Below are 15,702 nucleotides of genomic sequence, written 5' to 3'. Positions count from 1 at the left end.
TGAAGACCAAAACAGAGGATGTATCGTATGTGCCACAGATCCGCAGTAGACATTCTTTCATTTTCTGTAGGACAACCAGTGCTCAGCTTCCGGAGGCTACTGGAGGGTATTGTTTATTATAGGTCACTCCTGAACCAAGTATCTGTTCCAAACAGAGTCATCGTAACGTTTCGGTCATCTTAGGTTTCCTTACACTCCAGCATACCTAATATGGAAGCTTATACCACCCACTGTTTTTCCATCTGTAACTGTCATCATTAGTATCTAGGATTGCTCCCACCCCATCTGAAGCAGACTTCTGAGCACTATCATCATGCATGGAAGTCGGCCTGCAAGCCCACAACCTGCCTTGAGAGTTGAGATGAGACAATTCCATGGAATCCCATGGTCCCCACCCAGCTACCACCCAGAAATGCCCATTTTCATGGAAATCCATAGCACCAAGGTCAGTGAGCATATACCAAATTGGACGCATGTGCAGTTGCTGATCTCAGTCTATACAATACATTATAACAAAACACAAAATAAGTATACTAAGTACCTTAAATGATTTACGGTGTGTAGAGCTGGCGCAAATCTCTCCATGTTCTCACTGTGAAGGTTACACTGATCTAGGTGCAGTTCCTCTGTTTCTCTACAGGACTGGAGGATAAAGGACAGCACCGTGCAATCTAGAGGGGTCAGGTGGACTTTTGAAAAGTGAATATTTCTGTGGGATCCAAGAGATTCTAAAACCAAATCCTTATTCTGGGTCTCAAAGAGATAGAAAAACACTCGGGGAAGATTTTTCTTTTCTTCTACCCAATTGTCAAAGTCAGTAATGGGGATTTCTGGATAGGTGATGACCTCTCCCGCAGTGTAAGAAGACAGTTCTCCTGAATTGATGACCTCTCTGACAGTCTGAGAAGACAGTTCTCCCAAATAAGGCTCTAATATGGACCTAGTGTAGCTGTCTGAGAGACCCCAGAGGAAACAAAGGAATATTTCACCACGGCCGTCATTATATGATTTGGCTTCTTCAAGGGACTTTTGTAACGTCTCAGGACATTCGTTAATATAATGGGCCAAGGCAGCAAAAAAATCCTGAAGAGTGGCATGTATAAAGGAATAGATCATGTTAGGAAGATGATCTGATTTCTTCATAAAGCTTGAAAAGATCTGTGAGGATGGGTCCACATTAAATGATTCCAGATCTCGTTCATTAAATGCAACAATGTTATTCATTAGACCATGTTCTGCCATACGCCCAATAGATGTCAGCAGTTCCCGAGCCCACTCCTTCTCCTGGCTCTGATTGGACAGTATGTTGGCAACATAGGTCACAAAGAGTTGTGTCAACGTTTTGGGCAATGGAGACATTGGCTGATCATGGATTGCTGGCCAGTCCTTGAAGCATGATGAGAATACTGTACACACCATCTTGCAGAAGGACGGGATATAACAGAAGTTGTATAGTGTCCCATTATCCCGCATATAATGAAAACATTTCTCTGACAATTCCTTGTTCCTGAAAAACTGCTCGCAGTACATCTGTCTTTCCCTGGGGATCAATCCCATAATCTCAGTTACTCGCTTGAAAACACTTGTATCTACTAATGATAGTTTTGTTGTCCGACTAGTGATTAGTATGGAGCATCCCTTGAGAAGAGACTGCTTCACCAAACTATCCACAATCACACCGAGATTTTCTCTCTGCTTTATATCGCTGCACAATTTATTTAATCTGAAATCCATTTGGTGAACACTTTCATCTAAGCCATCAAATATAAAGAGCATTTTCTCTGGATCCTGTAAGATGTCCTGGAGGTGGTTCTGCAGATGGGGACATTCCTGAAGGATCATCTCCTCCAAGCTGACCTCATCCAGCCGGTTGAGTTCCTGGAATTTGAAAAAGAAGACAAAGGCAAATCTCTGATAGAGCTTTCCATGCACCCAGTCATAGACAAACCTCTGCATCAGTGTGGTCTTCCCTACACCCCGTGCTCCGCTCACTACTACTGAATGAGGCACACATTTATACCAGTGTGACCAGCGGAACAGTCTATCGGGGGAAATAAATTCCAGATTATTATTTCGTTCATTTTGTAAATAAACCTCATGTTTCTCTGCACTCTCTAAGAGACAGTGTTGAGGCAGCTCGTGAAAGGGGTCAAGGTAGACAACTATCAGATCCATACAACGTTCAAAAATGTAGAAACTTTCATTTTCTTGCGTAGATCCTGATTTTCTGTTTTCTACTAGATCCTGAGTTCTCTCCAGAAGGTGTTGTTTGTGATGTTCCTGCACATCTGCCGAACACATAGAAAATATTAAAATAAAGTTTTACAAATATGATGTGCTATGTATTGGGTGTCAGATCTGGGTTAGTTTGTGTTCCCGGGCTGAAATCCAGGGTTGCAATGCAAGGAGAGGCTGTGTGCAAGAAGCTAGTTGGTTCCTGTGGATGGACAGGTACACGGGGGGGACTGAACACTGGGCTGGTACCGGTGGTGCTAAACTCAACCCAGGGGTAATTGGGCTGAACACCGGGCTTGTACCGGTGGTGCTGAACTCAACCCAGGGATAATTTGGCTGAACACCGGGCTGGTACCGGTGGTGCTGAACTCAACCCAGGGGTAATTGGGCTGAACGCCGGGCTGGTACTGGTAGTGCTGGACTCTAGGCTGGACCCAGTGGTTCTTGTCAGGTCTTACTTTGGACATTTCCACCTTTTATGAACATTTATACAGAAAAAATAATTTCTACGATAAAAACAGTAGCCTCCCTTCACAGGACTCCAACCATGACAGTAAAGTGGCGGCATTATTTCCTCTTGTGCAGAAGAATTTGCAATATCACAAATGTAGGCCGAGAGGGAGTTACTGATGGATGATACAAAAGCCCAAACTTCAAGGGGCAAAATAGGAACAGTGGGGGGGTCATTCCGAATTGATCGCTCACTAGCAGTTTTTAGCAGCCGTGCAAACGCATTGTCGCCGCCCACTGGGAAGTGTATTTTCACTTTACAGAAGTGCGAACGCCTGTGCAGCAGAGCGCCTGCAAAATCATTTTGTGCAAAACAAGATCAGCCCTGAACTTACTCTTCGTGTGCGTTAATTCTAACGTTGGAGGGACGGCTTTTGACGTCACATACCCGCCCAGTATTCGCCCAGCCACGCCTGCGTTTTCCCTGGAATGCCTCAGTTTTTCAAACACTCCCTGAAAACGGTCAGTTGACACCCAGAAACGCCCCTTTCCTGTCAATCTTCTTGCGGCTGCCAGTGCGACTGAAAACGTCACTAGAACCTGTGCAAAACCACAAAGGACTTTGTACCCATATGTCACGCAAGCGCATTGTGGTGCATACGCATGTGCAAATTAGCTGTTTTTTACACTGATTGCTACGCAGCGAACAACGGCAGCAAGCGATCAACTCGGAATGACCCCCAGTATCCCTCCACTTTTCTGACATGCTCCTAACCTTTCCAAACGCTGTTATCACTTCTGTAGCCCTCCAAGCAGGAATTCCAACGCGTTTCACAATTTACAGGGTGTATTTCATAGTATTGCACAATGTGTATAACACGTACATGAAACAGAATCTGTCTGTGACATAGGTGGTCATTCCGAGATGATCGCTCGCTAGCAGTTTGTAGCAGCCGTAAAAACGCTATGCTGTCTCCCACTGGGAGTGTATTTTAGCTCAGCAGAAGTGCTACAAAGTTTTATTGTGCAGTTTCAGAGTAGCTCAAAACCTACTAAGCGCTTGCGATCACTTCAGACTGTTCAGTTCCTGTTTTGACGTCACAAACCCACCCAGCGTTCGCCCAGCCACGCCTGTGTTTTTTCTGTCACGCCTGCGTTTTTCCGAGCACTCCCTGAAAACGGTCAGTTGCCACACAGAAACGCCCACTTCATGTCAATCACTCTGCGGCCACCAGTGCGACTGAAATGCTTCGCTAGACCCTGTGCAAAGCTACATCGTTCATTGTGCTCGTACGACGCGTGTGCGCATTGCGGTGCATACGCATGCGCAGCCAGAAATGCCATTTTTTAGCCTGATTGCTGCGCTGCGAACAAATGCAGCTAGAGATCAACTCAGAATGACCCCCATAGTAACAGTGATTACTAATAGGAGTTTCAGTGCCTTTGTTCTCCCTATTAAACAAGCCCCTGATGTGTTTAAGGATTTTTGATTGCATATTGTATTATTCTATGAGGGAGATTCAAATGTTTGAAAAGTCGGTTGGGTGTCTGTCTATTAGATAGGAAAAAACAGACTCTCAACTGACTTTTCAAACATTTGAATCTCCCCCTATGTGTCCAGCCTTGCAGGGATATAGAAAGAATGATACTGTGGTACATACCCACCAACTGTCCTAATTCTGGTGGGACGGTCCGATTTGAGGGCTCTGTCCAGCCGTCTCCATCAGAACCGTTCTGTCCCATGGGATGGAAGTTTGGGAGAGTAAGTTTGCTGCACAGACCAGTGGGGGTAGGGTGCAGTGCGCCCCATAACATAGGCAAGCAGAGGGGAACAGGGGGTATGGGGCAGGCACACACTGTTCAGCGATACCCCCATATTATGGTGTAGCTCCGCCCCCTTCCCAGGTCATCGTGTTGACATGTTGATAGGTATGTACGTGTTACTGGGGTACATGTCACACAGCTATGTGGGAGTCTCTCCTAACCCGCCATCGTTCACCTAATCAAGCTGCCAGCTAGTCTGTTCCAGCATTAGCTATATGATTTACTATCGTATTTACCTTTCAGCTCCGGTGTTAATGAGTGGCCATGTCCATCCAATAGGATCTGCTGCATCAGCGTGTCACCTACATGAGGAAGTCACCGGATGAGATAGTTACATAACCAGCACCCTACACCACATCATCACCTCATTATCTATCCAGCATCTCCATACCCTTCAACATGACCCATAAAATGCTCTGTTCCTGGACTTCTTTGCCAGGGGCAGTTGCAGAGGAGGGGCTGCAGGACTGTCCCGCAAGGGGCTCATTTGCGCTTGCCCAGCTGTCGGTATGCCGGCAGATGGGATCTCGGCGCCGGTATGCTGGCCGCCGGGTTCCCGGCCGCCGGCATACCATACTACACCCCCTGATACCCCACTAGATGTCTACACTCTTAGGTCCAACCCATCCATTCTTCCTGCTGCATGAGTTGGGAGCATTGAGAAGCCCCCCTCTCTGCCTGGACTCAGCCGAGGACACGGTGTTCTCCTTTCTCCTGCATACAGTACTCAGTGGCAGTACTTTTCTTCAGCAGAAACAAGCAGGACCGTAGAGAGTGGCGCTGGGCTCGGGTACTATAACCAGAGGTGTGTGGCCTTGCCTCCTACCAAAAATGATATATTACAGAGCAAATCCAGGAAGGATGGGGAGCGTGTATCATCATCTGCTTGCTTGCTCCAGGAAGCGGGTCCCTCCCCCTCTTTCATCTTCCCAGTGATATTTAAAGATGTCACTGGGAAGATGGCGCCGCAGAGGAAGAAGGACACGCTTTACAGAGCAAAGTAAGTATACCCGGAGGGGGTGGACAGTGGACCCCGGCCCTAACCAGGCCCCCCCACAGGAACGGATAATTAGTACCCCACCTCTCGGCTCCAGTGGGAACTAGCAGCAACGCTGTTCCTGAATCTCTCAGTAACTGCTACATAATCCTCAACCTGTCCTGGTCCAAAATGTATTTTCCATAAGAATGGAATGTGATCAGAAAACGAATGCGACTGTGTTTTGAGTCGTAGGCATCTATGCCATCGTACCACCGCACTCCTTCACCCGCAAGAGTAGCCATCATCCCTATACCCTGTACTTATGCCCAGAGCACTCGGCATAGCACCAATAGGTAGTAACTCTGCCTAAACAAACACAACGTGCCCACAGAACGTTTCTCTTATTATGTGACAAAAGCAGCCATGTACCTTTTAGAGAAAGTGATTAAATTAAAATAACACAGAACGTATCACTAAGATCTAAACACTGATCCATCATCATTACCTAATATACTGACTTCATCCAGCACTGTGATCAGATTACTGCATGAACACTCCACTTCTAGATCATAGAGACATTCCCAGAATCCAATCACGGCTTCTCTTCCTCGCTCCAAAATGTCTTGTACCAACTTCTCAGAAAACTCAGAGGGGCCAAGAGGTTTTCCCATTTCCGCGTATTGCTGGAAGACAGTTACAGTATACAGATATAAGACAGATACACCCTCCTGCAGCCTAACATCCCTTCCCGCAGCCTAACCCTAGCTGTCTCCTCCCACAGCCTAACCCTAACCTCCCACACCCCTGCAGCCTAACCCTAATATCCCTTCCCCAAATGCCTAACCCTAGCTGTCTCCTCCCACAGCCTAACCCTAACCTCCCACACCCCTGCAGCCTAACCCTAATATCCCTTCCCCAAGTGCCTAACCCTAGCTGTCTCCTCCCACAGCCTAACCCTAACCTCCCACACCCCTGCAGCCTAACCCTAACCCTTCCCCAAGTGCCTTACCCTAGCTGTCTCCTGCCACAACCTAACCCTAACCTCCCACACCCCTGCAGCCTAACCCTAATATCCCTTCCCGCAGCCTAACCCTAGCTGTCTCCTCCCACAGCCTAACCCTAACCTCCCTCACCCCTGCAGCCTAACCCTAATATCCCTTCCCGCAGCCTAGCCCTAGCTGTCTCCTCCCACAGCCTAACCCTAACCTCCCACACCCCTGCAGCCTAACCCTAATATCCCTTCCCCAAGTGCCTAACCCTAGCTGTCTCCTCACACAGCCTAACCCTAACCTCCCACACCCCTGCAGCCTAACCCTAACCCTTCCCCAAGTGCCTTACCCTAGCTGTCTCCTCCCACAGCCTAACCCTAACCTCCCTCACCCCTGCAGCCTAACCCTAATATCCCTTCCCGCAGCCTAGCCCTAGCTGTCTCCTCCCACAACCTAACCTCCCTCACCCCTGCAGCCTAACCCTAACCTTCCCTTCCCCAAGTGCCTAACCCTAGCTGTCTCCTCCCACAGCCTAACCCTTGCTGTCTCCTCCCACAGCATAACCCTAGCCTCCCTCACCCCTGCAGCCTAACCCTAATATCCCTTCCTGCAGCCTAACCCTAGCCTCCCTCACCCCTGCAGCCTAACCCTAATATCCCTTCCTGCAGCCTAACCCTAGCCTCCCTCACCCCTGCAGCCTAACCCTAATATCCCTTCCTGCAGCCTAACCCTAGCTGTCTTCTCCCACAACCTAACCCTAACCTCCCTCACCCCTGCAGCCTAACCCTAACCTTCCCTTCCCCAAGTGCCTAACCCTAGCTGTCTCCTCCCACAGCCTAACCCTAGCTGTCTCCTCCCACAGCCTAACCCTAGCTGTCTCCTCCCACAGCCTAACCCTAGCTGTCTCCTCCCACAGCCTAACCCTAGCTGTCTCCTCCCACAGCCTAACCCTAGCTGTCTCCTCCCACAGCCTAACCCTAGCTGTCTCCTCCCACAGCCTAACCCTAACGTCCCTCAACCCTGCAGCCTAACCCTAACCCTTCCCCAAGTGCCTAACCCTAATATCCTGTACTCACCCTCAGGTACTTGGGATTCTGACCACTGGGAACATGATGTCGGTATTCTAACTGTTGGGATCCTGTCCGTATCCCGTAAAAGGGAGTATGTTAGAATAAGGGGGTAAGTATGTGAAAATGGGTAGGTAAGTAAGTAAAAGGGAGCATATACTGTAAGTAAAAGAGGGTATATAAGTAAAAAGGATATTGAAGTAAAATGGAGTATGGATGTAAAAGAGTGAATGAAGTAAAATGAAGTAAGGATATTTTTACACGTGTACAAAAACATACCAGTGTGTGTACAGATGGGTCCATGCTCATTTATCCCTTTACTAGGATTCATTGAGTCAGGGCAGTCAGACTTAATCCCCTGCCGTATTGTTCTCTCTGTATTGTATTACAGCTGAGAACAGTAGATGAAGGGTTTATGCTAATAAGCCTTGGTGCACCTAGGAGCAGCAGAGAAGCCAAGATGAGCATGGCTCCACCTGTATATGAGAGAGAAGATGACCTTTTCTGATGAACCCATGACTTGAAACTTTGGGAACCGTGGTTCATAAATGTGTTTTGTTATTACTGTTTAATTAAATACCTAGCGACTTTTAAAAAGGGACCACCCCAAATACAGTATGCTCTGTTTCACGAGTATTACTTCCTATAGTACTTCATAAGAGATTACAGACTTCTCCTCCTACCTCATCAAAGAGGACATTCCGAGAGGCCAGCTCCCTCAGCAGGATCTTAGTGTCCGTGGTCTCCACAATGTAGATCATTTCCCTTCTATAATACTCGTATATAATTCTCAGCTCCTGCATTCCGTAGTCAGACAGCTGCTGATGGAACCTCTTAATGCCATCTAGAAAACAAACAGAACACCATAAAGCTTATTTCTGTGACAAGATGAGGCCGCTATAATACTGCATATGAACATACACTATGTCTGGATGTAGAGCATTTATCTACTTTTATAATTTTGAAAGTAATGGCACAATAACATCGGCACTATGAACAAGGTCTCCTCAAACTCTCCGCTGCTGCAAGACATCATCGCTCGGTGACTGTGTAATGGTGCGTGAGCATTATGTTATCATTGTGTCAGCCATATTGCGCTACTGCGCAGAATCCATGTTGATACTCCTCCAGGGACACTGCATTCACTGTACCAAGATGGCCGCAGAGTCTATTACTGAGCATGTGCAGAGCCATCTTGGGACTGTGTGAGAGTAGCGATCACCGGCTGATGCATTTAACATTTAAAATCCATATACACTCATAGAGGTTCCATGTATTGTACTGTTCCTAGCCTGCTGGTAACAGGATAGAATTAACAAACCTCAGATGTCTGACACTGTTCTATACATAGGGGGTTATTCAATTATTGCTGGATTTTCTGCCATTTTTATGGTGAATTAGATCCGCCCTATTCAACAGTGGAAAAATCCGACACTGGTGAAAACCACATGGATCGTCGAATTCGCCGCCGATACACGTGTTTTGATGAATTTGCAGGCGTTTTCGCCTGTTTTTGGGTCCGTTTTTCGCCCATGCCGATTCGCTCAAAAAAAAAAAGTGAAAAGGCTTGGGCAAAAATTGCGTTTGACAAAACGACAAAAGCTGATTGGTTGGGATGGGAAATCTGTACTGAGACGTGAAGGCTCATTAGAAATAACAATTCCAAAGTAAATATTATTAAAACGTTCCTTATAATTTAGATTTATGTTCTACAAGACAAATATTTCTGTAAATAAAAATAAACATAATAAAACTGACCTTTAACAGAATGCCTTGTAGTGGTCTGACCCATTTTCTGTTTCCCCAGGGTGATCGTGCGACACAACCTTTAGAGGCAAAAGATAAACATATATTATATACTGAACACACAACTTATAGCAATAGAGCAAAGCTGGGGAAACTGGGCCCGTTCTGCCAGTACAAGGAAATAGGTCTACACTACAGTCACAGCACTGCCCACGTGAGATGACCAATACAAGCGTAATACAGTGTCACTATACACAACCCACGTAACTATGCATACAGTATTCAAAGTGGTATAAAAGTGCACTGATTAGCAATGGTCCTGAGACTGACCCTGTGGCACTTGCAGCGCCATCCTGCTGACAGTGTATTCTGACATTACTATTGTCTTGTTTAAATTCCAGTTTAAACTTTGTAGCAAATGTGCCGTGTACTGCTACCTGTATCTGTTCTGACTTCTTGGCTTCACTCATTCTAGGCTTATGACACCTGATCATGTGCTCACCATTGCCCGTTCCACCTGGGTACCCGTATTACCTTCAGGGGATGTGTGCCAGGTTGTGTTTCAGAAATTCACAGCAGTCCAGCAGGTTGTACATAGCTTGGTCTAATAACAGAAGGAACCATGCCGCGCTTTGTCACAGCTCACATTCATTCAATGCAGATACTGTACTATTGGGGTGCTGCAGAACTGAACGCACGTTGGCCGCAATTACCCCGGCATTGCCTCCCCTACCTGTGTGCTTGGTTTCATATACGTCATCATTATCACTGTTCCATCTACAGCAGCCCCGTCCCTGGTGCAAGAGATCCATCTAAAACAGACGTGCCTTCGCCACACGCCACTGATTCACCCTCACTAAACTTTTTCTATGCGCAAATACCACATTTCCAAACACGTACATCCCTTCAGCTGCACGTAGAGCGGAGGCTGAGCTGCATATGACTCCCAGGCCCAAATACATTAAGCCTTAAAAAGTGATACAGTGGATACGGATACAGAGTGATAAGGCACCAGCCAATCAGCTCCTGTCATTTTTCAAACACATCCTGTAACGTGGCAGCTAGGAAGCTGATTGGCTGGTACTTTATCACTCTTTGGGGTAAATGTAAGAACAGTTGCTATGGGGGAGGGAGCGGTATCAGTGCACGTTATGTACGCTATACCGCGTCCCCCCCATGTTTATCACTCTTTGGGGTAAATGTAAGAACAGTCGCTATGGGTGTGGGGGGAGCGGTATCAGTGCACGTTATGTACGCTATACCGCTTCCCCCCCATGTATTGCAGCGACGGTGATTGAGCAGTGACAGGGGCGTCATATCGGCGCTGCTATCTGAAAGATAGCAGGCCGATATGCGCAGGCAATGTATGAACGGTCAGCGAACAGTATGACCCAATCATACTGGTATGGTCAGATCACGCCTCTCCTTGTCACGCGTTTCAGGAACATGTAGTGATTTGCACAAGCAGAGCTGGGTGTGCACTGATACAAGCGGACATTCTGCTTTTATTAACGGTAGGTGATGATCCTGTATCTCTGCAGGCATTGGCCACTCTCAGGACTAGGGTCTGTCTTACCTTTGTGGGCTCTCTGTGGTCTCAGCTCACCCAGACGTGGTCACAGCCCAACTTATCATCTGTATAACACAGGAGAGATACTGGAGGACATAAGTATAAGAGGGATGCGTAACAGAGGCACAAACTCTGGCGCTCTAGTGCACAGGAAGCTACATATACCTCATATGGGAAGCTAGTATGTTACTGTACGGTTCTCAGGCACACCCAAAGCTCAGATCTACAGTATATAGAACACAGATTATAATCCATGACTAATCAGTTTCACACATGTAAAGTCTGAGGTTGGTTGCTCTAATGCACAAGTGTAAAATAGGCTCAAGTTGTGTTTGCGTCCAATTCTTCATGAGCCCCACTTATAGGTATAGTTGCCTACTTTCCTGGAACCTGCGGGAGACTCCCAATTTTGTAAGTAGTCTCCCACACTCCCTGGAAGAGTAGAAACTCCTCCCGCATCCTAGTGAAATGGGCAAAATGGGCAGAATAATAGCGGGAGTCCATGGCCTGTGAGGGGAAGGGTGGGGCCTAGTGACGTGATTCTATGATAAGCGTGTTGTTCGGCCCCATGCCCTATTCTAATATTCGCAATTTGTGGTATTTTGCCATGAGGGACAGGGCCTAATGACATCAGTTGTCCACTTGCACCTCCTCCACCGTCCACATACATCAAGAGTAGTCGAGTAGATAACGTTCAGCAATGTGTATACTATCGCATTCATATCTTAACATTTATATTAGGCAGATATAAAAGGGACATAACTCTGAAGTATCAGCGTAATGGACGTGACTCTTACGTCAGACGCTGCAGCATACCTGCGTTTGTGATTTTTTGCAAATCCCGCTACAAGCTATCTCTGCTGTACAGCCGTGCGTCTGTGACTTTATACAAATCCCGCTACAAGCTATCTCTGCTGTACAGCCGTGCGTCTGTGACTTTATACAAATCCCGCTACAAGCTATCTCTGCTGTACAGCCGTGCGTCTGTGACTTTATACAAATCCCGCTACAAGCTATCCCTGCTGCATAGTTGCCGACTTCTGGGCTGCTCTCTCCGGGAGAGAGCAGCCCATGGGCTCAGCAGGGGGGGGGGGGGGGGGCGGGCAGTGAGGTGACGTGACAGGGGGGCGGGCCAGAGGCGGAATGGAGGCGCGCCAGAGGCGGAACGGGCGTGGCTTCTGGACCGCACCATTTAAGCCCCCCCCCCCGCTGTGTAATGCCGCGATTACCGGCATTATACAGCAGGGGGCGTGGTTACGATGACGCGATTCAACAAGAATCGCGTCATCGCCTGCCCGGACCGCCCACTTTTTTGGGAGTCTCCCGGCCATTCCGGGAGGGTAGGCAAGTATGCCCTGCTGTACAGCCGTGTGTCTGCTCAAATAACACTTGGTGTGTCTTTAGTGTAACCACCATTGGTCACAACCTGGCAACGTGTACCTTCCCTATGCTGGGTGCAGAACGCCCACCAGAGTGACCGGCCCAAGTCTCTCCCATAACACACCCATAAGACATAGATACCATCCCTGTGCCTCGGCATAGCCAGCTTCCAGGAACGTCCAATAATAAATAAAAAAACTCCTGTGTGCGTGCATCTGAAATCGCAGCTGAGACTCTGCACGCCCACAATCTGTCCAGAAGCCGCTCAGTCTTTCCAATCTCCCTTCCTCTTTATTAGGAGTGTTCATGCACAATGTAACGGAGTCAGAATGGAGAGGGAGAAGAGGAGAGAGGGGGAGAGGGAGAAGGGAAGAGAGGGGGAGAGGGGTAGAGAGTGAGAGGGGTCACACAGCCAGAACAGCAGGAGGCTCCACTTACTAAGGGGCCCTATACATTAAACGACGCGCCGCCGAGGTGCCCGACGGCCGATGCGGCCGACGAGCGACCCGGCGGCGGGGGGGCAGTGACGGGGGGAGTGAAGTTTCTTCACTCCCCCCGTCACCCGGCTGCATTTAAGTGCAGGCAAATATGGACGAGATCGTCCATAATGGCCTGCATGCACAGCCGACGGGAGATCAGCGATGAACGAGCGCGGGGACGCGCATCGTTCATCGCTGGAGTCTCCACACTGAAAGATATGAACGAGTTCTCGTTCATTTATGAACGAGATCGTTCATATCTTTCAGTATATCGGCCAGTGTGTAGGGCCTAAAACAGCTCTCTCCCTGTTACATTGTATCAGGGTTCCCAGAGATGGGGCACTAACAGTGCAGGTTTTAAAGCTCTCCATGGCTCAGCACAGAGGGTTACATCATGTTGATTTAGGTACTAATTTAGTAGGCTTATCATATTATCCCTTTATACCGGGACGCTCATGGATTACACAGGTTCTGGGGCTGAGTAAAACCAGGTAAACACAGGCTTGTAGTCAGCAGCCACAGAACCTGTATAATTCATGTTTGTCCTGGTTTAAAGGGACAGTATGGTAATTGTAGAAATAAGTTACCTATGGCCAATCATGGATATACTTAAGGCCTGGACTGTTAGCGCTCCTTGAGAACTGAGTTTGGGAACCTCTGTATTACATCATATACTTGTCAGTGCGTTACCGGAGAGCTCAGATGTGTCAGTGCGGGGGGGGATCCAGCACAATGTTACATACAGGGAGAGGGAGAGGGGGGAGAGGGAGAGGGGGGGGGGGGGGGGGGAAGAGGGAGAGGGGGGAGAGGGGAGGGGGAGAGACAGGAACAGATCACATGGTAATGAGTCACCATCATCTCTCTGTAACACCTTACACATCCTGTCTGCACAGCGGACCTGTCAGCTACACAGTAACATACAGTATATCTGAGCAGGCATCATATCTATCACATGGGTAGGTAATCTGTGGTACACCGGCTGCTGTGGAACTATATATCCCAGCATGTCCTGAAGCTGTTAGGACAGTGAATGCTGGGATGTGTAGTTCCACAGCAGTTGGTGTGCAGCAGGTTGCCTGTGATATCGGGTACAGTTGCTGTATGATACAGCTGCATATAGATTGTATAGTCACCTTTCACATGACTCCGGGCAGCTGAGAGTATTAATGAGAGAGGGAGCAGCCCATGTACTGGCAGGAGCATGCTCAGTGCGCGCCTGAGACACATCCTGTGACATCATCAGTGCCCATTGGTCATCAGCAGTGACTCTGAGTGATCACATAACAATAGCGTGGGTGTGGCATGTTCAGTGGCAAACGCAGGATTTCTAAAGGGGAGTTTCCAAATGCAATCCACAATCTCCCACTCTGCAGAACATGGAATCCAGTATTAATATTTACCACTATAGATGGTCTATAGTATAGGCTGTATCAAACATATTTACATAATATAAATAAGTGGCCAGGAAAAGGTTAAATATACTATAATAAATAAATATACAAATATAATAGAACCAGTACTGCACTTTCTAAGCACACATTCTCCCACCTCATGGTAAGGCTCCTGTCTCTTCTTCCTGGTAGGTCCATGTCACTGATTGAGGACTCACATCCACACACACCGCAATTTGGTAGAAGCTGCTACCACTGGGCACTTGCAGCAACTATGCTCTGTCCCTTAAACTGAATGATGTGGTGGCAGCTCTAGTAATCATATCATATACCATTGCTATCGTTGTCATAATTTGAGCCACTTGCCAAGAGGAGGGGGGTTTCTGGGCAACCGGAATCCCCCCTCCCCTGCGTTTGCCTATGATATAAGGTAGATTAGACTTAGGTCGACAGTGTCAAGGTCAACCACGATTGGTCGACAGTAAGTAGGTGGACATGGTTTCTAGGTCGACAGGGACTCTAAGTTGACATGTACTAGGTCGTCGACATGAGAAAAGGTCGACATGAGTGTTTTTACTTTTTTTGGTGTCATTTTCTCTGTATAGTGATGGAGAACCCCAATTAGTGCACCGTGTCCCTTCGCTCGCCATGCTTCGGGCAAGTTGCCTCGCTGCACTCAGTACAAGTTACCGCTCCCAGTTGCAGTCCACGTGGATTGTAAAGTATGAAAAAGTAAAAAATAAATAAAAAATGTGAAAAACTCATGTTGACCTTTTGTCATGTCGACCTATAGTCCCTGTCGACCTAGAAACCATGTCGAGCTACTTACTGTCGACCTAGACAGTGTCAACCTACTTACTGTCGACCTAAAGACCGGATCCCCAGTAGCGTCACGGGAACGTCTATCCCTATGAGCAGCTAATTAGACTGATCTTGTCTGAAACATGCAAGAGGCAAAGAGTCATTTGGGCCTGACGGGGAGCAGGAGTTATGTACAGCCTGAAATACGAGAACCTGCGCTGCAGTGTGATCACTCGGAGCCAGGCTTACCATACTATGGCCCAGATTTATCAAGTCTTGCAGAGTGATAAATTGCACGGTGATAAAGTACCAGCCAATCAGCTCCTAACTGTCATTTTTCAAACACAGCCTGTAACATGACAGTTATGAGCTGATTGGTTGGTACTTTATCTCCGTACAATTTATTGTAAGCTCCGCTGGGGCGGGGACTGATGTGAAAGCCCAAATACTCTCTGTAAAGTGCTGGTCATAAGTAAAATATTAAATATTTGCCATTAATGATGCAACACCAATGCAGCACCATCGATGGTATTGCCCGATGTTGAGAAAACAGCAGTGCCAGACTGACGGACGAAGTCCAGCGATGATTAAAAACCATTGATTATCGGTGGTACATCCTTCGATGGCTGTCACTATACCGGATCCTAGGAATGGCCGGGATGCTCCCAAAAATCGGGTGGAGCTCATGGCCCCCCAGAAAAGTGGGCAAATCTCCTGCATCGCGGTCACCCCTGCCCGTACCCCCGCTCATAGACAAAAAGTGCATGGGGCGATGACACGATTTGCTCTGA

The 15,702-nt window shown here is 47.7% G+C and overlaps 1 protein-coding gene across 1 annotated transcript in view; it reads right to left on the bottom strand.

The window, feature by feature from the left end:
* The window catches only part of LOC134980794 (uncharacterized), a 377,631-nt gene that overhangs the window by 11,124 nt on the left and 350,805 nt on the right, over positions 1-15,702 (bottom strand). The window contains exons 47-52 of the mRNA XM_063947760.1: positions 13,853-13,987; positions 9,303-9,370; positions 8,228-8,388; positions 5,994-6,171; positions 4,746-4,811; positions 542-2,288 (exon numbers count right to left, since the gene is read on the bottom strand). Coding sequence (XP_063803830.1) covers positions 542-2,288; positions 4,746-4,811; positions 5,994-6,171; positions 8,228-8,388; positions 9,303-9,370; positions 13,853-13,987 — 2,355 coding nt within the window. The remainder of the gene's footprint in view (positions 1-541; positions 2,289-4,745; positions 4,812-5,993; positions 6,172-8,227; positions 8,389-9,302; positions 9,371-13,852; positions 13,988-15,702) is intronic.

The sequence above is a fragment of the Pseudophryne corroboree genome, chromosome 12 (assembly GCF_028390025.1).
Source record: "Pseudophryne corroboree isolate aPseCor3 chromosome 12, aPseCor3.hap2, whole genome shotgun sequence".
In the NCBI taxonomy this organism is placed as follows: domain Eukaryota; kingdom Metazoa; phylum Chordata; class Amphibia; order Anura; family Myobatrachidae; genus Pseudophryne; species Pseudophryne corroboree.
Note: the sequence above shows the minus strand (reverse complement) of the source record. Positions and strands in the feature narration are given on the sequence as shown.